General features: G+C 42.2%; 1 protein-coding gene across 1 annotated transcript; it reads right to left on the reverse strand.

Moving 5' to 3' along the window:
• Positions 1-1,758: 1,758 nt before the first annotated feature.
• Kics2 (KICSTOR subunit 2) lies at positions 1,759-25,684 on the reverse strand. The gene is made up of 3 exons (XM_004650054.2): positions 25,430-25,684; positions 17,018-17,303; positions 1,759-4,925 (listed from the first exon to the last, which is right to left on the reverse strand). The coding sequence occupies exons 1-3, from the start codon at positions 25,662-25,664 to the stop codon at positions 4,109-4,111; spliced, it is 1,338 nt and encodes a 445-aa protein (XP_004650111.2). The 5' UTR covers positions 25,665-25,684; the 3' UTR covers positions 1,759-4,108.
• Positions 25,685-26,302: the final 618 nt, after the last annotated feature.

Raw genomic sequence — 26,302 nt, forward strand, 5'->3', positions numbered from 1 at the left:
TCCAGAGTGCTGGGATTAAAGGCGTATACCACGCCCAGCTCTGTCTCCTTGTATAAACTTTATGAGGAAGCACAGCTTTGCCAGTGACTTGAAGAGAAGAAAACAAAAGTGTCAAGTTAAGGGAAGAGTGGCTCATCTTTTATTCATTCAGCTGTCAAAGCCCTTTTCACATGCAATCCTTACTTGATCCTTTGGAAAAGGCAGCTCATATATTCATATCCCCATTTTACAGACAAGGAAGTTGAGCTCAAAAGCTGACTTACCAGACAAAGAACCACAAGTTGCTTGCTAGATTTAAAGGTGAATGTATTTTAAAGTGGACAGGAAGTACCATTTTCTGTCTGGAAATCAAATTTTCCCAAATATCCAAAGCAATTAGATAAAGGGTCTTGGCTTCTTGGTTTGAATTAGGCTTTATTGGGGCCTGGGAAGATGGCTCAGCAGTTAAAGGCGTCTGCTTACAAAACCTGCTGGCCTGCATTCAACTCTGAAGCTGCCATGTAGGCCAGATACAAAAGATTGGTGCATGCACCTGGCATTTATTTGCACAGGCAGAAGGCCCTGGCATACACGCACAAACTTTTTTTTTTTAAATGTCTAAGTGAGGTCAGGGGAAGGGATTAAGGAAAGGTAGAGGAAGGGCTAATCAAGATCAAAAAGGATATAAATAAATCATATGGAAACCTATTCTTTTGGACAGGAACCACAGATTGTTACTAGAAAGTTTTCAGTGCCACGGATGGGATACCTTCCAGTGAGTTGTTAGCCAGGGAGGTCCTCATACCCCCAAAACATTACAGGCCATTGCCAAGGCCCTTGGTTTCCCACTAGGAATAGATGGTAAGACCCTATTGCTGAAGACTCCAAATACTCAGGCTGCAAGGTCACTGAGAAATCCTACTAGAGCTGAGCTGAAAACCTCCTCCATGTAGACCAGCTGACAGAAAGCTGGAAAAAAAGCTGCTGCATGCAGTTCAATGGGAGAGAGAAAAATCACCAGTGAAGACACTCAACAGTGGACACTGAAAACCTTATATTTGGCCAGCCAGGCCAAATGAGCCAATGGGTGCAATAGTGGCACATCTGTTATGGGGGAAACCAACCACCCTCTAATTGGAATGGAGACCCACTCCATGGGAGGGAATACATCCCTGATACTGAAAACCTACAACAGGAGTAGTCATGAGCCCCAAGGGTGTAACATCTGCTGCTGTGTGGCCAAATGTATATACTATGCTTATCAATCTGCCTGGTAAGCACTTCTCTTAATGTTCATACCCACATATTAATGCTGTTCTCACTTTGGCTAGAGAACCTTCTCTTTTCAGATGGTAGTGACCTTGGGATGATTCAGAAGGCACCATGGTACTGAGAAGTGGCAGAAGAGTGCTTAGCACTGCAATATCTCTATCACACCTTCCAAGGCTCAGGGTCCATTGCAGTAGAGGTGGCAGAAAGAATGTAAGAGCCAAAGGAAGGGTAGGACTCCTTATAATGTACTCCTCCAGACAAAAAATGGCCTGGACATCCATGACCTCACAGTGCCTGACACTACATACACAAGACCATCATAAAAGGAGGAAGAGATCATAACATCAAAATAAGAGAGAGACTGATTTGAGAAGGGGAAGGGATATAATGGAGAGTGCAGTTTCAAAGGGGAAAGTGGGAGGAGGAAGGGGATTACCATGGGATATTGTTTACAATCATGGAAGTTGTCAATAAAAAAAAAAGCAATACTGTATGCAAAGACCAAAAAAAAAAAAAAAATTTAGGCTTTATTTTCACACACTTCCCAAAAACATTGTCAGACACCAGATTGGCGGTGAGAGGACAAAGCTTGGAAGTTCACCCTCTGTCCAGGTAGCATGCTACAATGCAACATCCTTGATGGACTCCTTGACAAACTGGTGACCACACTCCCTGGTACCTATACAAATTCATCCAGCCATGGTTTAGAAATACATTTCAAAATAGGCAGATTTACCCTTCCTATCAGGCAAACAACCATTACAGATCATCTCATTACTGTTTTCAAAGGGTAAATCTTAAAGTAAAAAGTGACTGTTTCTTGATGAATCAAAATATGGGTAGTTTACATTTATGTGTGTATGTAATTAGAAAGCTTTATACTGAAGGGCTTAAGAAATCATCAAAGTGTCATTTAATCTTCAAAACTTCTTCCCGTTCAGTCTATGGCAGCCGCGGTGATGCATCTATGTTGTTTCACTTTTTTTTAATACCCACATCTGCTTTCTGCTATTTGTAAATATTTTTTGAATTGTTTAAAAATATGTTCAAAAATAAATATACAATTCCAATATGTATAGATCTGACTACTTTAAGTACTGTATATATATTTTATTTACACTCTTCATGTTCCACTGAAGCCTCTGTTCTCTTAACTATATCAGGGTCATATCATTAAGGCTAAAGGCGGTTTTACCTAGGAAGAAAATGAATACATACCAGGCAATGTTTTTCAGTTTCTTGGTCAAACAAAAAAGGAAGGAAAATTATGTAACTTGAGTTCTAATTGCTTTTTATTTTGTAATGTAAAGTCAATATTGTAAAAATCTCTTCATGTTTTTGTAGAATCTGAGTTAATAAAATGCAAGGGTAAATAACTACTTTCTATTTAAAGCAAACTGGCTTTTTGTTTTGTTTTTTCGAGGTAGGGTTTCACTCTAGCCTAGGTTGGCCTGGAAATCACTACGCAGCCTCAGAGTGGCCTTGAACTCACGGTGATCCTCTGACCTCTGCCTCCCAAGTGCTGGGATTAAAGGCATGTGCCACCACACCCAGTCAAACTGGCTTTTTAAGATTATAGGGAAGAAGGAAGGGAAGAGAGGCCAGTATTCAATATTCCAGGTAGACCAAGCTTGGAGGGCTCTCTGGCTCTGAAGACATTGCAGGTATGCCTGCACACACAACAGAGGCTCCATACAATCATGACAAAGAGACTGATCTGATCATGACACTTTGCAATGCTCTGAAAGAACTGTCAAGTAGTAACAATTCAATTACTCTCAGTGGCTTCTTGTTACTCTGTGTCAGTAACTCGAAGGTCTCCACAGGCCTATGCCTCCACTGATCTATCCACTCCCCCATGAACAAGCACTGAAAGAAATGACTAGGACCTTAGCACTGCTTCTTAACAGACTTGCAGCAAGGCAGACAAGAAACCCACGTTCAGATGTGCTTAAACACTGAGTTGATCACTCAACTATGAAGAGGTCTTTGAAAGCACAATTGATTTTTAGCAAGCAAAGGCATCAAGACCTTCAGTTTGATTTTACAAAAGTAGGCTATGTTGTGTGAGAAACTGAAGTGCCTTAAAAGCAACTGCATGCTTTCCAAGCCTAAAAAACAAAACAAAACAAACAAAAAAAAAAAACAAGGGAGTGGGGCCAAACATGAACACAGATTTCAGCAGAAAGTGGTAAATAGGAAGGCAAGCAGATTCTACACCGACGAGTGAAGAAACCCCACACATGGCTTATGCTGACTTGAAGACACTGAAAAATTACAACCTTTTAAAGGTGAAAACAAATGCAGATGGGTGTGGGGGTCACCTGGAAAGTAGCCATGGCTACTCAAGTTATTAGGGGACTTTCCGATGTGCATCTCAGACCTTCAGCTTCACTCACTGGCAGACATTCCTCACCACTGTCTTAATTATGGCTTCAAAAATATGAATTCCATTAGAATGTAAAGCTCCTATTAGCAATGGTAATTCTGAGACTAAAACACATCCGCCTAGTGCCTTGTCCCCAGTTCCTCCTCCAGGAACAAGCAGAACGGGTATTCGGAAGTGCATCAGAACACAGGCTTGGAATAACAGAAAACATCTGGAAAAAAAAAAGTGAAAGGCAAATAATAAATATTCCATCAACATGAAGTACAGGAAAATCAGAAAAAATAGTTACTCTTTGGAGACTTAATCCACTTGGCCTTAACTGCTTATAAAGTGTGCAACATGATTAAGGAAGATCCGTCTTCAGTCCAGCTATGAAAGCAGTGAGTGAATGTAACTTCCAGTCACGTACACGGCGAGCATCAGAACAGTAAGTTTCCCGTCCTGAAAATCCTTCACACAAATTACCTGCTAACCTTTGGATCCAGGTTTTAGACTGGCAAAAACTTTGGGATTCTTGAGAGCAAGTGAGAGCTCGTTCAGGAAGGAAATAAAATGGGAGTCTCTCTCAGATTTCTTAGACTCAAAAATGACGACAATGGTGAAGTGGGGCTCTGGGCGGGTCAGGAAATAGGTGCTCTGCACCTTGTCATCATAGAAGTGGACCACTTTCTCCAAGCTGTTCAGGTCAGACGTGCGATCCGTCATGATCATGATGACATTGGGCCAGTGCATGACTGGCCTGTCGCTGGGCAGAGACACCACGGCTGGGTACTGGTCCACGCCCTTAGGGGCTTCTCGGTAGGAATGGGGGTGGTGGTAGCCGTGACCCTGGAAGCTCTCTGAGCCTCGGTTGTCAAAAATTAAGGACACATTGGCAGCATCATATTTCCTGATGAAACTGGAAATCTTTCCAAAAAGGTCCGGGTTAGCTTTTGCAGTCAATGTTTTCATTTCTGAAGCAGTTGTTTGCCGGCTCAGTGCCTCGTGAAAGTAAAAGCTAAACTTGGCCAACAGCATGGTTTTGAGTTTCATCAGCCAAAGGAAAAGATGTGGGGGTTGGACGGCCTTCTGAGACTGCCCTCCAAACAGATGTTTCTTGGTCTCCCGCTGCTTTTCAAAGATCTGGCCCCAGGTCTGGAGCTTGGTGTGAGCACTGTGCAAGTTAACCAGAGATGGGAGAAACTTCCACTCTGCGATCTGGGCTTGTGCCTTCAGGAGATGACTCAGGACATCAACTTCCAGCTGGAAGCTACTTTCCACAGGACTGAGGATTGGGTGGTGAAATCTAAAGGGGCAGCGAGATCAGCAGAAGTCACTGGCAGTGTTAGTGCACATGGGTATTTCTATCTTGCAAAACCACACCACCACAACAAAACAAATATTATGTTGCTAGCACCATTGTAAAACTGAAAATCATAAGCTGACCAGTTGCAGTTCAGGAGCCATACATACAAATCACACTTCTCTGGCTTTTCTACTGCTTTCAGTTGGAAATGATCATTTGCATCCAGTGCTCTGCATCCAAGGACACACATTCTCTGCACAAACCCTCAGAAAGAATTCTGAACAAACACTTTTATAACACACTAAAAATATTTAAATGTCCAACATTTACTAAAGATGAATGTGAATGCTGAAGCTATTTTTCAACCTTAAGAAAAGCAAAAACTTCATATTGTTGGTCTACCACAACCAAGATTAGCATTACAATGCATCACTGCCCCGTTTCCACTCTGCTATGCCTCATAGCTATTCAATACTTCTAATACAGGGGATCTGTTAAGTGCCTATAATTCAGAAATGCACACCCTAAACTATGGTAGCAAGCTTGAAAGAGTCTGGAGACAGAAGAAATTGACAGGTATTTACAGAGAACATCTGCCCTAAAGAGACGGAAGAAGGGAGGGATGGAGGGAAAAGAGAGAGGAAAAGAAAAATATAAAACAGACATGTTTGTGTAATGTTCTAAGAAGATACAAAACTTTAGAAACACTGCCTTTCTCCTTCCTAAATCCAAACTGTGGGGCTCCTCCCAAAGGCATATGCTAATCACATCCATGTAAATAATCAGAAGCTCAATTATGAATCTGGGCTAGGGGGATGACTCAATAGGTAAAAGCATTTGCTGTCTAAGCATGAGGCTGTAAAGGGACCCACGTTGTTTTCAGTTCCACTCCCTAGTGCCCACATAGACAGCTATAACCCCAGTCCTGTGGACAGCTGAGACCAGAGAATCATTGGGGCTTACTGGTCAGTCAGTCTAACCAAAAATCGCAGCTCCACTGTGATTTTTCACTGAGTTTCAGTCACAAAGATGAGTGATAGAGGAAAGACACTTGTTCTCCTCTGACCTAGCCACATGTACACACATATCTGTACAAACCACATACATGCAAATTAAATCAATAAATCTGTAGTACTATATGCAACAGAAGTATACACTCAACAACAGTAAAAACTGCTAGGCATTGTAGGGGGTCACTGTGAGTTCAAGGCCAGCCTGAGACTACATAGTGAATTCCAGGTCAGCCTGGGAAAGAGTGAGACCCTACCTTTAAAAATAATTGGTGGGGCTAGACAGATTGCTCAGCAGTTAAGGCGCTTGCCTGTGACTAGGGTTTGATTCCCCAGTACCCGCATGATGCCAGATGCACAGAGTGGAGCACGCATCTGGAATGTTTGCTGCGGCTATAGGTCCTGGCATGCCCATTCTCTCTGTCTGCCTCTCTTCTCTCTCTCTTTCACGCTGTTTACAAATAAATAAGTAAATAGTGAAAATAGTAAAATTTTTTGAAAATGGTAAATTTTATGTTAGGTCCCCTTTTACTGCAACAATAAAAATCTGTAATCTCTTCTCATTTAAAGCAAATTAACTGCTAGTTCTTAGATGTCAATCCACAGTAATCTCTTTGGCCCACAGGGTTTATGTTCCAGGATCGCTATGTAGACTATTTATTCTACAGAGACCTGTGACAAAGAGATCAACAACTGACACTAAAATACAACAACTATAATAGTGTGCTCTGGTGTGAGTTACGCGAGAGCTGTCTCTCCACTGTCATGGCCAGGCAGTTCACACAGAATGGACAGACACACTGGAGAGAGATGAAGTACAATGACATGTCATCACACCCCTCAGAACAGTGTGCAATGTAAAACTTCTTTGGCATTTTTCATGTCATATTTCGGGTCACAAGCAACCATGGGAAACTGGAACTGCAGAAAGCAAAGCTATAAGGAAGGACTACTGTACAAAGAATTAGACTGAGGGTTACCTTTCAGAGCCTTTTATATTAAGAGAGATCTACAAGGCATACAAAGTGGAAACTCACACATTAATATGAAGGACACAAATTAGATAACCGTTTAGAAGAAGGAACCACTCCTTTGGGTTGAGTTATAGTGGCCACACAGGAAACGGCATTTGGTTGGGACCTAATGCTTAGAGTAGAGACAGGTGGAAGCAATCCAGATACCTAATGACAGATGGATGGATAAAGAAAATGTACATTGTATATTTATACATCCAGTCTTAACAAAAAGGAATGCTGGGGCTGGAAAGATGGCTTAGTGGTTTAGGCACTTGCCTACAAAGCCTAAGAACCCAGGTTCAATTCTCTAGGTCCCACGTAAGCCAAATGCATATGGTGGTACATGCATCTGTAGTTTGTTTGCAGTGGCTAGAGGTCCTGGCACACCCATTCTCACTTTCTCTCCCTCCCTCTCTCTGTCTCCGATAAATAAATAAAAATCAGAAAGAAAAAAAAAAAAGTATGCTGGGCTGGAGAGATGGCTTAGCAGTTAAGGCACTTGCCTGTGAAGCCTAAAGACACAGGTTTGATTCTTTGGTCCCATGTTAACCAGATGCACATGGTGGCACATGTGTCTGGTGTTCATCTGCAGTGGCTAGAGGCCTTGGTGTACCCCATTCGCTCCCTCCTGCCCTCTACATCTAAATAAATAAATAAATAAAGATTAAAAAAAGAATGCTGTCACATACCACAGCATGATGATCGCTGAGGACACTGTAGTAAGCAAAGTAAGTGAGTCACATCAATATGGAGGCTCTTCAAAAACTAAAAATGTGGGGACTGGAGAGAAGGCTCAAAGGTGAAAGGTGCTTGCTTGTGAAGCCTGCTGGCTCAGGTTCAATTCCCAAGCTGCCCATATAAACCAGACACAAAACTCAGGAGGCAGAGGTAGAAGGATTTCCATGCATTTGAGGCCACCCTGAGATTATGAAGCGAATTCCAGGTCAGCCTGGGATAGAATGAGATCCTACCTTGAAAAACCAAAAGTAATAATAATAATAACAACAACAATAATAATAAAGTGATACAGGGGTTGAGGATTTAGCTCAGTGGGTGAGTGCTTGCCTAGCAAGCACAAAGCCCTGTGTTTGGTCCTTAGCACCAAAACAAAACAAAATAAGCAAAACAAAAGTGGTGCAAGCTTCTGGTGCTTGTCTGCAGCAGCAAGAGGCCCTGGTTTACCCTTGCGCACGCACGCGCGCGCGCACACACACACACACACATGCATGCAGATAATAAAATATTTTAAAAAGGAAAAAACTAAAAATAGATCTACCATACAAACTAGATATACCATGTCTGCATATTTATCCAAAGATTCCAAGTCAACATACCATGCAAATATTTGTACATCACTGTTCAGTGCGGCACTATTCACAACAGTTCAGTGATGAGACCAACCTATGTGTCCCATCAGAAAAATGTGTAAAGAAAATGCATTTATGACAAACCTACAGCCAACATTATACTAAATAGGGAAAAACTCGAAGCATTTCCATTAAAATCAGAAACAAAGACAAAGGTGTCCACTGTCCCCACTTTTATTTAATATAGTACTAGAAGTCTTAGCTATAGCAATATGACAAGAGATACCAATAAAAGGGATTCAAATTGGAAGAGGCCAAATTATCATTACTTACAGATATGATTTTATACAAAACCCTAAAAACTACCAGCAGACTGTGAGAGCTGAAAAATTTCAGCAAAGCAACAGGATATAAAATTAACACACAAAAATCAGTAGCCTTCCTATATAACAATAACAAATGTGCTAAGGATGAAATCAGATAAACATTCCATTCACAATTGCCTCAAAATAAATAAATAAGTAAGTCTTGGAATAAACCTAATCAAGGATTATGAGATGGGGCTGAGCCATTTCCCCAGCCTGCTGATAGATGACTGTGTGTGTGTGTGTGTGTGTGTGTGTGTGTGTGTGTGTGTGTATTTGCAAGCAGAAAGAAAATGTGGGGGAGGGAGGGCGGTAGGGAGGGAAAGAGAGAGAGAGAAAGACAGGAAGGAAGGAAGAAAGGAAGGAAGGGCACATCACAGCCTCTTGCCACTGCAAACCAACTCCAGATGCATGCACCACTTTGTGCATCTGGCTATACACAGGTACTAGAGAACTGAATACATGCTTTGAAAGCAAGTGCCTTTAACTACTGAGCCATCTCTCCAGTCTACTAACCGTAATTCTTAAACAAGAATTCACACTTAATAACATAGTAAGTTTACCAAAAGACTTTTATTTTATTTTATTTTATTTTATTTTATTTTATTTTATTTTATTTTATTTTATTTTATTTTATTTTATTTTTTGGTTTTTCGAGGTAGGATCTCACTCTAGCCGAGGCTGACCTGGAATTCACTCTGTAGTCTTAGGGTGGCCTTGAACTCACAGTGATCCTCCTACCTCTGCCTCCAGAGTACTGGGATTAAAGGTGTGTGCCACCATGCCCAGCTTACCAAAAGTCATTTTTAATACATTCTACTCTGAACATACTTGGCTTCAGAAGACAAGCCAAATCTTCTCTGCATGTGTCTCTCTGAAAGCAGATTAGACACAGTGATCACCATGGAGAATGTGTGTCTCAGATCAAGGCCACAAGCTTAGGTTCTTTTACTCATCTCACTTGTTAACTGTTTAATACAAAGCATCTTACCAGTGGGAACACGACCCTATTCACAAATATTTTTTTATGAATTCTGACAGGGAAAAGATATCTTGGGCAAATAAACATTCCTTGAAAGATAAATAGGTCCTTTGAGAAAGGCTTAACATTTTCAATATAATAGAATACTTATTAAATAAACTACTGAAATCATAAAAGAATTGTGTTTGGTACAGTAGATACCAAATCAAAAGGCCTGCAGGAAAAAGAATGTTACTTTGTCAAGGACAAATCATGTTACATTATAGCTACATTAACATTACTTTCTAACAAATATCAATTATAAAGAATCTCAACTTTTCAGAATTTCTTAATTAAGGAACTCTTTCAAATTAACCCAAAGCCCTAATTTAGAACACTTTCAGGCTAGGATAAGTCTGTGATCAGTAATTGCCCGTTAACTGGCAAGAAGTACCAAGGGTAGGTGGTGGGGATTGTAGGAGAAAGTATCTGCTGGCCATATGTGCTGTCAAAAGCAAGGTACCTTATCCATCAACACAAAAGGACGATGGATAAAACCAAGTACCCCTAAAAATGAAATCTGGGCTTATGTGGGACAGGAGAGAAATCTGTAAGGCCTCTGGAAGTAAAGTTTCTCCAAGAAGGTTCAAGGCAATGATCAGAGCAGGGCAAGGTGGTACACATATGTAATCTCCACACTGTGGAGGTGGAAGCAGGAGGGAGGCAAGCTCAAGGCCAGCCTGGGCTACATGAGATCCTATCTCCAAAAACAGGAGAGTTAAATAATAATCATTCCTGGGAGATACACTCATGCATACTCGTATCAATAAGGTTCAATACCTGATGTATCCAGTGTTGACATCTTTCTTTTACTTACCCATTTTGTGTGTGTGTGTGTGTGTGTGTGCGTGCGTGCGTGCGTGCGCGTGTGTGCGCACGCGCTACAGGTCATCATCTCTCAGCACTCTGGAAACATGGGTTTTAGACATAGCCCAGAATCATCGTATTATACCCTCTAGGGGAAGAGGAAATCTAAGACAGGTATTTCCATTAAACTTCTCAGTTTTGGAAATCAACACTAAGCTGACTTCTGGGAATCTCTGCATGAGATCTCTCTCTCTCCCTCAGGAATCACATTCCCACTAACACTTTAGGTCTTGGTTTACAAAAACAACATTTGGAAGCATTTCCAGAAACACTGAAGTGGTATAAGTGTTATGACTGACTTTGCCAATGCTGGGGGGCCCTTTGTACTCAATGATTACTCTCTAGGGCCTGTGATATTCATTTTTCTTCAAATATTTTTATTTATACATTTGTAAGCATGAACACACACACACAGCACGCGTGGGGGGGAAGAATGGGTACACTACGGCCTCTTGTCACTGGAAAAGAACTCCAGATGCATGTGCCATTTTGTGCATCTGGCTTTATGTGTTACTGAGGAATCAAACCCAGGGCATCAGGTTTTGAAGGAAGTGCCTTTAATTCCTGAGCCATCTCTCTAGCCCCTTGGTTATTCCTGAAGGTTCATTCTCAAGTTCCCAAGCTTATAGAGGGTCATGTTCCTTGAGAATGGAAACTTGCCTCAAGGTGCTTCTGGGCCTCATGGGTTGGTTGTGGGAGATTTAGATGCTCCACTTTTCTAAAGCCAGTCCCAAGGAGACCTGAGCAAGGTTTTACTCTACCATAGCCCATCTACATGGAAAACCCAGATGCAAAGGTCAGTGATCCATTACTATGAGGCTTGGGGCATGGTTTGCTAGAAGAGTAGGAAGTAGGAAGGCCCAAATTTCTGGAAGACAAGGCATTTTGTGTCATGTTTTGAGCTGGGTATGTGTATGTCAATGTGTAAACAAGGAAGCAGGGAAATGGGCTTTCTTGCATTAACATTTTTTAGCTGAGTCTCTCTGTAAGTGTTCCTATGTATGATTAATAGCATAGCACAGTTATTTTCTTCCTCTGGATGGTTTTCTTTTTCTCTGTAAATTTTATTTATTTATTATTTATTTGCAAGCAAAGATAGAGCAGATAGACAGAGAGAACGGGCTTCCATGAACTCCTACCGCGTGTGCCACTTCGTGGATCTGGCTTCACATGGGTACTGGGGAACTGAACTCAGGTCATTAGGCTTTGCAGCGAAGCGCCTTAACCACTAAGCCATTTCTCCAGGCTCATGGTTTTCTTTAAGATTTATGTGTTATCACTGCTGTTTTATGACTGCTCATAGCAATGTATGAAACACCATTTTCTGTTTTAAATGTGGTCTGAGGTTTTGCCACTTTGTCACTGGAGTTCTAGGGCTTGCCTGGGTTGTGGTATAAAGGGATTAACTCTGAATCTTCAATAATTCCCTCAGAAAAGTACAAAAATCCTAGCAGTGAACAGAGCCTTCTAGCTCTGACAGGCCACACCATGCTTGCAAAATTTTTCCCCATTTCCTGGTCCCCATTTTCACCTCTGCTTAGATAGCAAAGAAAAATATGTTATCTAAAGTAGTGCTCTAAGAAGCAACTGTACCTCCTGGAAGGTGAATGCCAACCTGGCCTGTTTCTGTTGTTGCTATTTTCGAGGTAGGGTCTCACTCTAGCCCAGGGTGACCAGGAACTCACTCTGTAGCCGCAGGCGGGCCTGGAATTCATGGTGATACTCCTATCTCTGCCTCCCAAATGCTAGGATTAAAGGTGTGTGCTACCATGCCCAGCTATACTTTTTAAAAATAGCTTTATTTATGAGACAGAGAAAATGAGAGAGAACAGTGCTCAAGGGCCTTTTGCTGCTGCAAACAAACTCCAGATCCATGGGTCACATTGTGCATCTGACTTTACATGGGGCCTGGAGAACTGAACCAGTGCCAGTGGGCTTTGCAAGCAAATACCTTTACCCACCTCCCCAGCCCTAACCTACTGTTTTATCTGGAGAAAAATAAGGGTGCTGTTGTCTGTTATCTCTCTCCTTCCATCTAGTCCAAGTGAAGCACATTTTCTTTTCTTTTACTTTTCCTTTCTTTCTTTTTTTGGAGACAGAATCTTATGTAGTCCAGGCTATCCTTAAGTTCTTGATCATCCTGTGTCCATCTCCCAGGTTCTACGATTACAGTGTGAGCTACCACCTACTTTATAGGGTGCTGGGGATTGAACTCAGGGCTTTGTTTATGCTAAGCAAGCAGTTCTATGAGCTGAGTTACCGTACCACCACATGATTGCTTTATTTATTAATTCATTTACTTTTGGCAAACTTAGCAACTCCCACCTAGCCCTAACCTTCACTAAGTACTTCATATCCATAAGTGTACTATAAAATTTACCCTCTAGTGGGGAGAAGTGCTTTGAAATGATGTCTTTTGGCTATGATGTGACCACTGTATTCATGGCCTCGCAGTGGTTATTGTGACCTGTACAATATTGGTTACATCAACATGTCATCATAGATGGAGGAAGGCAAAAGAACAAAAGGCATCTAGAAGAATAACTAGTTACAAAAGAAGAAGGGACGGGGTTGGAAAGATGGCTTAGTGGTTAAGGCTCTTGTCTGCAAAGCCAAAGAATCTTCGTTCAATTCCCCAGGACCCACACAAGCCAGATGTACAAGGTGGTGCTTGCATCTGGAGTTCATCAGCAGAGGCTGGAAGCCCTAGCACACCCGTTCTCTCTCTCTCTCAAATTAAATAAATAAAATATTCTAAAAAAGAAAAGAAGAAGGGATTATATGGAAGTGACATGTAAGAGAGGGACAAATTACTGAGAGGGGATTATAAATACAGTATGTACGTATGAAATTTATCAATAAAAACTTTCCCCTCTAAAAGCACATGACTCAATTCAAGGAAGTGTGTAACCATCATCACAACCAATTCTTCAATATACACTCCAGAGTGGAATGCCTGGTCATATGGCAATTTTGTCCATTATACAATGTTTGCAATTTTTCTATAGGATTAAAGACTTCAGAATAAAACATTAAGACAAAAAGTTATTTTACAACATATGTCAGGTATGTAGGCACATACCTGTAATTTCATCACTTGGGAGATTGAGGCAGGGGGATGGAGATTTTCAGGATGGCTTGGGCTACATAGTGAAATCCTGTTTCAGAAAACAAAAGAAATAAAACCCAAGCATGGTGGTTCACACCTGTAATCCCAGCACTTGGGAGATTGGTGCAGAAGGAGGACTGTCATTAATTTGGAGCCCACCTGTGTTACATAATAAGTTCCAGGCCATCCTTGTATACATACTGAGACCCTGTATCAAACAACAAAAAGTGCGAACCAAAGAACAATGGCTGGGAAGACGGCTCAGTGGTTAAAGGCACTTGTCTGCAAAGCCAGATGGCCCAGGTACAGTTCCCCAAGTCCCACATAAAGCCAGATGCATAAAGTGATGCATGTGTTTGGAGTTCGTCTGCAAGTGGCAAGAAGCTCTGGAGAGCCCATTCTCTCTCTTTCTCTCTCAAATAAATAAATAAAATATTTTTAACAAAATAATATTAACCAGATTATCTTGTGTTCAAGAGAAGATGTGCATTAGATCAATTTATGCAGGAGATAATTCTTCCTCCTCCTAGTTTCCAGCATAATGCATGGCATACAGTAGTTTCGCACTACATTTGTGAGTTGTCAGTTTACTACAAGATATATCATTGTAAATATGTTTTCCCTTTTGAAGTCTTTAAGCTGTAAAATCAAATGCTGCTCTGCTAAACACTGACATTTGGTTTTGAAACAAAAAAATTATTTCCTTTCAAATTGTTTCTTCTTGTGTTTTGTTTTTTTTTTTTTTTCTTTTTCATTTCTAGATTTTCAGCTGCTCTAGACCTCAGCCTGCTGAATCTCCAGTTGGAAACCAGAAGTTCAACCTCCTGGATCCTGACTATTTACTAAATTGGGCAAAACTCTCAACCTGAATCAGCTACTCACTTGTTAATTCGGCAAGCCTCTAGTGAGCGTCTAGGTGGTAGATTCTGCTCTGGGCACTGCCGCCTCAGAAATGATCATGGAGCTCACAGTCAAATTTGTGAGAGAAGGAAAGGGGGGAAAACCCTGTAAGCAAATAAAAATAATTTCAGATGGCAACAGTGCCATGAAGAAAATGAAGTAGGGAACTACAAGGGTGGCTAAAAGAGCAATAGTATTTGAACCAGGACTTAAAAGAGAACAGCCAAGTAGGCTGGACAGATGGCTTAGTAGTTAAGGCCTTGCCTGCAAAGCCTATGGACCCAGGTTCGATTCACCAGTACCCATGTAAGCCAGATACACAAAGAGGCGCGTGCATCTGGTGTTTGTTTGCAGTGGCTAGATGCCCTGACATGCCCATTCTGTCTCTTTCTCTGACTCTTTCTCAAACAAATAAACAAAATAAAGTTAGTTATAAAGACAACAGCAAGTACCAAACCCTGAGGTACTTTGTATACTTGTTTCAAAGTACCTATTCCCTTCTTTTCAACCTTTGCTTTCAAAATCCTACCTCACCTTAAAGCTTTATATGAGATTCTACTTCCTCCATGAATATTCTTTTAATCCACCTGCTTTGCTACCAGCCCCATTTTAATAAAATGAATATAATCCTTCACTGGAGATGTAAATGAACATACACCTCTCTCTTTTTTTGCAGTGCCAGGGATCATCTAGCTTCTTTTATTTATTTATTTTTATTTTGAGACACTGTCTAGCTAAATTATCCAAGCCAGACCTAAGCTTGTAATCTTCCTGCCTCAGCCTCCCAAATAACTGGGATTATAGGCATGTGACACCTTGCTTGCTACCTCTTTTTCTAAGCGAATGTATCTGAATTCATATACCTAAATATGTGGTATCCTTCCAAAATAATCACTTCCCAACCAGTTCATCATACATTATGTAGAATCTACTATGTGCAAAGCATCATGACAGGCTCCAAGGAAACAAAAATAAAACTAGGTCATTCACTTCAGTCATATTCACAATGCTTCCAAAAGTCTTTCAGTATTGCTTTTAGGGTCAGGACAGTGAACAACACAGCACAAGCAGCTTCAGGTCTTCATAAGTAGCAATTTTCTTCAAATAAAAGCAATGTTCTACTTGAGCAATATCATAAAAAAATAAAGTTAAATTCAAGCTGGGCATGGTATCACACGCCTTTAATCCCAGTACTCTGGAGGCTAAGGTAGGAGGATTGCTGTAAGTTTGAGACCAGTCTGAGACTCCCCAGTGAATTCCAGGTTAGCCTGTGGTAGAGTAACAACCTACCTGGGGTGGGGGGACAATTAAATTCATCACCAAAAAAACTTAAGTATGTGCGCTGGAGAGATGCCTTAGTGGTTAAGGCACTTGCCTGTGAAGCCTAAGGACTCAGGTTCAATTCTCCAGGTCCCATGTAAGCCAGATACATATCGTGGCACATGTGTCTGGAGTTTGTTGGCAGTGGCTAGAGGCCCTTGTGTGCCCATTCTCTCTCTCCCCCTCTGTATCTAATAAATAAATAAATAAATAAAATGATTTTTAAAAATTAAAAAAAAGAAACAAGTATGTCCTCTTCAAAAGTGGATAGATGTCTGCCTTCACTGAGGAACTTAAAAACAAAACCAAAATTATATGCCACAGCCTCTGGAAGATGGGTTAATGGCTACATGACCAGAACAAGTAGGTAAGACACATGTTATTAATATGAAAGGGATAGCATTTACTAGAATAGTGGTTTCTTAAAGTCATGGTATTTTATATACAGCATCAGCAGTAAAATCAGTTCACACACTTCTATGTGCGTGTGTATTTGTATATATATGCATCTGTGTATAGTGGGCATGTATGGGTGCCTATGTGCCATGGCATACATGTGGAGGTCAGAGAACAACCTTAGGGTGTCAGTCCTCATCTTCCCCCTTGTCTGAAACAGGTTCTCTCTGCTGCTAATGCCTGATTACAGGATTCTCCTAGCAATTTTCCTGTCGCCATATGTGCACTGGGCTGAGCTACCTGTGTCCAGCTTGACATAGTACTGAGGAGCTGAGCTCCAGTGTCAGGCTTGCAAAGCACTTTTAATCACCAGAGCCTCTAATGTACAACTTTTTTTAAAGGTAGGGTCTTGCTAGCACAGGCTGACCTGGAATTCACTAAGTAGCACAGGCTGGCCTTGAACTCACAGCAATCCTCCTATGTTTGTCTCCCAAATGCTGGGACTAAAGGTATGTGCCACCATGGCCAGCCCAATGCACAAATTTTGAGGACTACTTTATTTTAAAGTCTTTTGCTATTGGAGAAGCATCCATCCAGCATAGTGTTAACTAAACCCAAAGGTACCTCATGAATATCTGTTGATTAATGAGTATGTATAAAATGGAATACCATTATTTCTCTGGTTATTCACAAGAGATCTTCCTAATAGTGAGGAAAAAACCCTCAGAACCAGTGTGGGATTAAAGGCTGTCACTCTCTCCCACCTCCTCCCCATGCTGACCTGGAGCTATATTTTTTGAGGATGTTGTCCAAAAGGCCGACGAGCTCTTCGGCATTGATGAACTTCTGCGTGCTGAGGGTATACATCTTTTCATAGAAGTCTGCGATCTCCATCCGAGCCTGCACAAAGAAGCAGAGCTGCTCTGACAGGTGAGAAAGGAGTTCTTCCACGTGGGGAGCAGTCCCTCCGGGAGCACCTCGGCCAGTCACCACCTTCTTCAGCTCGTTATGCAGGGAAGTATAAATGGTCCGGATGGAATCCTTCCTGCTGAAGAAAGACTGGCTCCCTGGGAAGCAAATAACATAAGCACATGACAGGTAAGGAGGAGAAACCAGAAGCACTAAACACTTCCCAGCATGCAAGAGAAAGACCTGGAACCCGCTGAATCTTCAATGAGCTTAACATCTACTACTTTCTCAGACTCTATGATTGGGATACAAGAACTCTGTGATTAATATTTTGGTGAAGCACAAGTTAAATGAATACCTGCTATAATTCATTAGTAGAACAACTGACCTGCACTTTTCTTACCCATAAATCAATTCCCCAATGAACATAATCTAGCAAATAACATCACCCTGGATTAAAAAAAATACCTAACCACCCCTTTCTCATATATGTACCTAAAACAAAACAAAACATATAAATTATAAAACACTGCTGTTATGCCTGGTAAATCAGAATATCGTGCTTCTTCTTTGGAGTTTCATTTTCCTTTAAATCTTATCTTTTAGGCCACAGCCACAAACTAGGAAGGTACACATATACACCCATTTATGCAAAGACATACTAGAATCTGAGAGGAAAAAATTATGGAGCTCTTGAAGGCTGACACTGTATGTTATAATAAAATAAGCACCATATTGTGAATTATAAAAACCAAGAACTAATTATAAGTAACTGCTGCTCTAAGTCAAAGGAAATCAGCAAAAGAAAAGATCAACTTTATTCTTTACAATAGTCAAAAAAAAAAAAAAAAAGATCAATAGAGATGTCATTTACTTACTTGGGTATTTATACGTGATCAATTATATTTCTAACTACAAGAGCCAGCTGCATGGATATTTTCTTACGCAGTTAGACCCCCTATTAAAAGTCCAGACCCGGGCTGGACAGATGGCTTAGTGGTTAAGCACTTGCCTGTGAAGCCTGAGGACCCCAGTTCGAGGCTCTACTCCCCAGGACCCACGTTAGCCAGATGCACAAGGGGGTGCACATGTCTGGAGTTCATTTGCAGTGGCTGGAGGCCCTGGCATGCCCATTCTCTCTGTCTCCCTCTTTCTCTCTCTGTTGCTGTCAAATAAATAAAAATAATTTTTTTAAAAAAGGCCAGACCCAACACATGAGAATGAAAAGAAAGAAGGCATATTTAAACTTATTTCTCTCTTTTTTAAGTTATTTTTTAAAATTTATTTGAGAGAGAGAAAGAGGCAGAGGGAGGGAGAGAGAGAATGAGCATACCAGGGACTCCAGCCACTGCAAACGAACTCCAGACGCATGTGCGCTCCCTTGTGCATCTGGCTTACATGGGACCTGGGGAATTGAACCAGGGTCCTTTGGCTTTGCAGGCAAATGCCTTAACCACTAAGCCATCTCTCCAGCCCCTTAAAACTGATTTCTATGAACATATAAAGATTTCAAAGATGCCAGGCATGGTGGCGCACACCTCTAATCCCAGCACTCAGGAGGCAAAAGTAGGAGGATCACCTTAAGACTACATAGTGAATTCCAGGTCAGCCTAAGCTACAGTGAGACCCTACCTCGAAAAACAAACAAACAAACAAACAAAAATCTCAAAGATGAGTGGAGTTTAAATTTCCTGCTGATAAACCCAGAATGTTTTATTGAATATGTTTATTGCTACTATAAAACATATTAAGGTTAAAAATTGTCAAGTAACTTGTAAAATATTCACTCCATAAATGATTTGTATCAGAATATTATTCTTACTTCATTCCTTGCTTAATATTTCAAGAAATGAATTTTACATCTCTTATTAGGGTGACCAACTCAACCTGGTTTGCCCACACTTTCCAGTTTTTAACACTGAAAGTCTGACTTCACGGGAAACTTTTTTTTTTCCTGAGGCAGGGTCTCACTAGCCCCAGGCTGACCTGGAACTCATTTCATAGTCCCAGGCTAGCCTCAAACTCACAGCGATTCTCCTACCTCTGCTTCCCAAGTACGGAGATTAAAGGTGTGTGTCACCACGTCAGCTCATAGGAAACTCTTAATGCAGATGTTCTGTTGTGCTTTGGTTCAGATGCTTTCTCATGTGTTTGTGGTATAAATGCATGTATGTATGCATATTTGTATGTGTACACATGCATGGGGAAGCTGAGGTCAATGGCAGGTGTCTTCCTCAATCACTTCCCATCTTATTTTACTGAAACATTCTCTCACTGAACGCAGAGCTCACCAATTCGTGGTACCCAACTTATCCCAAGAATCACCTGCCTCACATCCCAAGTACTGGGATTAAGGTACATGCTACCATGCCCAGCACTTAGGTTAAGTGCTGGGGAGCTGAACTCCGACCGTCACACTTGCACTAGTGCTTTATTGACTAAGCCATCAATCCTAGGCTGTATAGAGTTCAAGGCAAGCTTGGGCTACATGAGATTCTATCTTACAAAAATCAAATTTAATAACAAATATCATGCAAAATTCAAAAGTGTTACAAGTCTCAAAGACTTAGTTTCAAATCCTCACTGCAAACTTACATGCCATGTGATAGGTACACTACCTAGCCACTCTAAGCACTGACTGTTGTTGACATAAAACTAGAAGCATAACTGCAAAAAACCTGACAGAATGAAATAACGTTTGTAATAATCTGAAAGAAAGCATATGCTCACCAATGCTGGTCCCTTTTTCTTCCACTTAACTGACAAGACAACTCCCAATAAAACAACAATGCACCAGGAAGATTACTGTTTGACAGAGAGCCCAGGGAGCTCAACTGTGTACTCACTACCATTGTTCAAAGGGTTGGCCATGGTGAATATTTTTATACTGAAAAAGGACTCCTTACCTCATCCAATTATCCTTATCTGGGAGAATGGAAATATTAATGCATAAAATATGCTAAAACATAAATTCAAAGAACATCTTTAAAGGTTATGGATTGGGCTAGGGAGATGGCTCAGCAGTTAACGGTACTTGCTTGCAAAGGCCTGCCAGCACAGGTTCGACTCCCCAGTACCCATATAAAGCCAGGTGGACAAAGTGATACATGTGGCTGAAGTTCATTTGCAGTGGCAAAGGCCCTGCTGTGCCCATTCTCCCTCCGCCCCACATTTATATGAGAGAGACCACAGATGCATTTCTCTTCTCAATGTGCTTAGGAAAACAATCCTAGCAGTCAACTACAATGGCTTGAAATATCCAACAAGGATTGCCTCCTTCATGCTGGGAAGCAAATGATCAGAAACGCCCAACTTATTTCTCTTCCCCATTTTTCAATTTATATAATATGGCATTCTGCTACAGATGATTGGACTTCTGTGTGAGTAGGAGGAAAACTCAGTAGCAAAGGCCAGTAAGTTAGAAAAGAGATATAAAGGGAAGAGAAAGGAAGGGAGGCGGGTGCTTAGTAGGATGGTGTTGTCTATATCTAAGTAGAATAGATTAATGGGGGTGAAAAGACCCAAAGTGAGGTCAGGGGAACAGACTGAGTAAAGGAAAGGTGGAGGGAGGGCTAATTAAAATCTAGGAGGATATAAATAAATCATATGAAAACCTACTTTTTTGGACAATAGAACACTCAGGAGCCATAGATTGTTGCTAGAAAATTTTCAGTGCCAGGGATGGGATACCTTCCAGTGAGTTGTTGGCCAGGGAGGTCCCTATTGCCTCCAAATCATTATAGGCCATTGCCAAGGCCCTTGATTTCCCACCAGGAATAAATGGTAAGACCCTACTGCTGAAGACTCCACATACTTGGGCTGCAAGGCCACGGAGAAATCCTGCTGACCAGATTTCTGTCAGAAAGCTGGAAGAAGCCATTCTGCATGCAGTTCAATGGGGGCAAAGAAAAATCAACAGTGAAGATATTTAACAGTGGACAATGCAAGCCTTATATTTGGCCAGCCAGACCAAATGAGCCGATGACTGAAATAGTGGCACGTCTATCATGGTGGAAACCAACTGCCCTATAATTGGACTGGAGGTCCGTTCCGTGGGAGGGAATACATCCCTGATACTGAAAACTTAAAACAGGGGTAGTCATGAGCCCTAGGGGTGTAACGTCTGCTGCTGTCTGCCTAAATGTATATACTATGCTTATCAAACTGCCCAGTAAGCACTTCTCTTAATGTTCATACCCTTATATTAATGCTACTCTCACTTTTGGTAGAGAATCTTCTCTTTTCAGATGGTGGTGACCGTGGGATGATTCAGAAGGCATTATGGTGCAGGAAAGAAGTGACAGGTATGCTCAGTACTGCAGTATCTCTATCACACCTTCGAAGGCTCAGGGTCTATTGTGGAAGAGGTGGTGGAAAAAATATAAGAGCCAAAGGAAGGGTAAGACTCCTTACAACATGATCCTCCAGACACAAAATGGCCAGGATACCCATGCCCTCAGTGCCTGACACTACCTACACAAGACCATCATAATAGGAGGAAAAGATCATGACATCAAAATAAAAGAGAGACTGATTGAGAGGGGGAGGAGATATAATGGAGAATGGAGTTTCAAAGGGGAAAGTGGGAGGAGGGAGGGCATTACCACGGGATATTTTTTATAATCATGGAAGTTGTTAATAAAAAAAATTTGAAAAGAAAAAAAAATAGCATTCTGAATTCTTCCCAAATGCTCTAATTATTGTTACTACTGCTATTATTTTCCAAGATTTCAGTAGCTGATTACATACCATGAAAGTTCAAGTTTATTAAAGGAGCATATAAAACATTATGAACATTTTAAAAATATACGTTTTGCTAATAGTAATCATAATTTTCATTTATCTTATTTTAAGCAGGGTCTCACTCTAGCCTAGGCTGACTTGCAACACACTCTATAGCCCATACTGGCCTCAAATTCATGGTGATCCTCCTACATCAGTCTCCCTAGAGTTGGGATCAAAGGCATGTGCCACCATGCCAAGCTTCATGATAATTGTTTAAACATCAATTCTCAAGTCGTTTTTTAGTATGCACAATTTTTGTGATCAGAGTGTGAGGAAACTTGCCAGTGATGAATCAAAGAGAAGTATTATCTTCTAAACTCCTCCACAGGAGTCAGCACATTTTAATCAGCAATCCTTTCCCCTCAGAGCAAAGAGAAGGCACCACGATAAGGGACCAGGACTGGGACAGAAGGCTCCTGCCAGGGCTGTCTTGTGTTTAAAGGCCACACATGCATTTATAATCGGGATCAGCTGCTGAGACTTCAGATGAAGTTAAAAAGACCTGTTTTGTTTGAGACAGGGCATCATTAAGTAACCTAGGCTGCCCTTAAACTCTCCAGCTTCCTGCTCCAGCCTTGCTAGGTGCTAGAATTACAAGCATGTACCACCACTCTTGGTGAACACTCCCCTTTTTACTTGAAATTTGCTGACAGGAGATCTCAAGTGTCCTCCCCCCCCCCCGCGGCCAAAAAAAAAAGTAGGAGGATAAACTATGTAAGGTTGGTAAAATATGTCAATTAGCTTTCTTGTGATGGTCATTTCACAATGTGTATATGAAAACACACAGTTGTGCATCTTGTCTATACAATTTTTTTTAAAGTATTTTTATTTATTTGCAAGCAGGAAGAGAGAGACAGAGAGAGAATGGGCATGCTGAGGAACCTAGCTTCTGCAAAGGAACTCCAGATGTATGCACCATTTAGTGCGTCTGGTTTTATGTGGGTACTAAGGAATTTAACCTGGACAGTTAAACTTTGCAAGCAAATGCCTTAACTACTGAGCCTTCTCTCCAGCCCTTAAGTCTATACAATTTTTGTCAATTATATTTAATAAATTTGAAGACTTCATTTTACAATTTCTTAAGTATGCATTTGCTTTGCATTTTCCTTTACAAAGAAAATTATATAAATTGGCTAAGTGGTTGTACAGCATGGAACTGTTGTAAATGTCAACATTTTTTCCTTGTTTTAAGAAAACAGGGCTGCAGGGATGGCTTAGTGGTTAAGGCGCTTGCCTGCAAAGCCAAAGGACCCAGGTTCAATTCCCCAGGACCCACGTTAGCCAGATGCACAAGGGGGCGCACATGTCTGGAGTTCATTTGCAGTGGCTGGAGGCCCTGGCATGTTCATTCTCTCTCCCCCTCTTTCTCTATCAAATAAATAAATAAATAAAAATAAAATATTTAAGAAAACAGATGGCTGATCTGATACTCATGAAGTTCAGTTATTACCTCAATGATATTACTTGTGCTCCAGCATCAAAGCAACAACGATATTTGCAAAGTTAAATGTAAAATTCTGTAACTTACATTTACTAATTGTCATGTCTACATGTAAGTTATGATACACTTACACATTGGCATTTTCAAAATATTTACTCAGAAGTGAAATAGCCAGACAGCCAGAGGATGCCTGACCACATTTCCAAGTGTGAGCTGGTGTGCAGGTCAATTTCGAAGCACAGCCCTGAGGCCCACTTACACCACCTGAGGCTCAAGCAGAACTCACCATGTCACACAATAAGGGTCTTTTCACAGAACCCAGGTAAGACATTCATTCTCCTACACATTCTTACACACTGGACAGCCAGCTCTCAGTACATCTGGCTCATTCAACTTAAAACCAGAGCAGATTTGAAAGACTGGAACCCACAAATGGGTTTTAGGAAATCTAACTGATTTATCTCTTTCTCTCTCTGATTATGTACAAAATTGTATGTGTACATGTATTTTTCTGGGGAGAAAGTCCACAGCTTTCAGCAAATTTCCATGGATGAGCTTTAACAAAACGTTATGATTCAGGGTATATGGATTAACCATCATTTAAAACAATGTATTTTACTTATTTATTTATTTGAGAGAGAGTGGGGGAGAGAGAGAGGCAGAGGCAGAGAGGGAATGGGCACACTGGAACCTCCAGCCATTGCAAATGAACTCCAGATGCAAATGCCGCTTTGTGCACCTGGCTTACATGCATACTGGGGAACTGAACCAGGATCCTTTGGCTTAGCAGGCAAGCACCTTAACCATTAAGCAATTTCCCCAGCCCCAATCATCACTTTTTTATAGATGGGAAGTATATTAAAATGACCCAAACTGTCAGAATATTGACCAACTTTAAGCTATGACACAGCCAATTTTCATATATGTAATATATATATATATATTCATATAGTATGTGATTCATAATGTGAACAGGTTTTAAATAAATTATATATCTGCACTAAATCTGGTAACTCACAGGCAGGTTTGTGTTTTATCCCCTACTCACATAACTGCACATATCATCTGCTATTCTGTAGAAAAGGGAGGAACAAGCACTGCAACAGCAACAGGTGCTGGAAAAAAAAAAGTAGAAAATCAAAAAGATGAAAGTGACCAGTTTTTCCTAATAAATCAGCACACCAACTGCTATTTAAGAAGCTACAGCAGTCAGTTACAGAAAGCCCAACTGAACATTTGCCAAAAGGTCAGTAGGATGCATACAGTCATCTCGGGCAATATAAGGGGATTCATTCTACTTGTGAGTTACAGTCCCCTCTGCATTTCTACCCTTGGTCTGTCCATCCTGCCACTGGTAATTAAATGGCCAAAACTATGCCAAAGTGCTAAAAACTAACTCAAAGGCTCTGGGATCCAGCTATTATTATTATGTCATAACTGTTCCAAGTAAGTAGGTCTCAGGTTTTACGTCTACTGTCTCCTTGTATACTCACACTATTTGTTTCTGCTAGTGGAAATCAGCTGATTCCACGTCTTTGCATCTTATTTTCAGAATCAAGATTTATATGGGGTGACAACAGCGTATACCATTTCCCGCCTTAAGTCTCGTTCCTGCCCAGAATTCACTTCTCTCTTCACTCATCAAATAGGCACTGAGGGACTCTGAAGAGGGGATAAGACTCCATCTGTAACACTCAGGCGCCTTAAGAGGCCAAACAAATAGGTGTTCATTCACACAACTAGGTTGCATCGGCTAGTTTTGCTCCTCTGGCCGCCGCTGTCGCTAGTTAGAAGAATGAGGACATAGAGCTTTGGGTTACTTCTCATTCACGAAACCAATCCATGCACCCACGGGTCGGGCACAGCCCACCCCAGCGGCGCAGGCCGGTGGGCGGGGCTTGTGGAAGCCGAGGGGAGGGAAGGGACCGGCGGGAGGAGAGCTGGGGTCGCCCCGCAGAGCCTGCCGCTCGGAGTGAGAGACGGGACCCCCAAGCCACAGCCAACTGTGGAGTACGCCCCCTTTCCTTGCTCAAGGGGCGGGGGACGGGGCGGAGGTACCTAGTTTCTGCCCCAGGTAGGTGAGGCTGTGATAGACCTTCTCGGCCGCGGCCAGGTGCGCCAGGGCGGCCAGCAGCGACAGCCAGCTGCCCCCTGCGCTCTTGTTGGCCTCCCGTTCCTTCTCCACATTGTCCTTGGCCTTGTCGTACGAGAAGATACCCAGGTGAGAGAAGAACGTCTCCAGCACCGCCTGTTCCACGGGCACCGGGGCGGCCAGCGGGATAGACTCCCCCATGCGACCTGCGCTCCGGCTCCACCCACGTGGCTCGTCGCCCTCGCACTTCCGGGTTCCGCGGGCACGAGCGTGCGCAGCGGCGTGCGTGCGCGCGGCCGCCGAGGGCTTGGGGAGCGCGCGCCGCCGGCACGCTGCGTGGGGCCTCGCGGGGCGGGCGGAGCGGAGGAGTGAGGCCGAGGGAGGCGGGCGATGGCCTCGCGCGGTCGCGTGCCGGGCCGGCCCTCAGAGCGGAGTGGGAGGCGGCTGCGTTCTGAGGGGAGCCCGGACGCCCCGGCCGGCGAGCCTGCGTCCCGGGATGACGTCACGCTGGGTTGACGTCAGGGTTTGCGTTGACGTCTGCCTGGGGAAGACGGGGCTGGAAGACCAGAATGGTGCTCACTCGCGACCCTCGACCCAACCCACGAAGTTTCGAGGTGAGAACCTCGGCAAGGTAGAAGCTTAAGGCTTCACCCCAGCACGGTCCCAGAAAACACCTGCACGGGTTCCACACATGCCAGGGCCGTTAGTCATCGGCCCAACAGCGACACGTGACTTCAGCTTGCCCATCCGTCTCAAACTTCATCAAGCTTCCTGGAAAAGAGCCCGGGATCGAGAACAAAGTAACAAGTCGATGCATTTCATCATTCAGATTCGTTCCC

Source organism: Jaculus jaculus, chromosome 6, assembly GCF_020740685.1.
Source record: "Jaculus jaculus isolate mJacJac1 chromosome 6, mJacJac1.mat.Y.cur, whole genome shotgun sequence".
Taxonomy (NCBI): Eukaryota; Metazoa; Chordata; class Mammalia; order Rodentia; family Dipodidae; genus Jaculus; species Jaculus jaculus.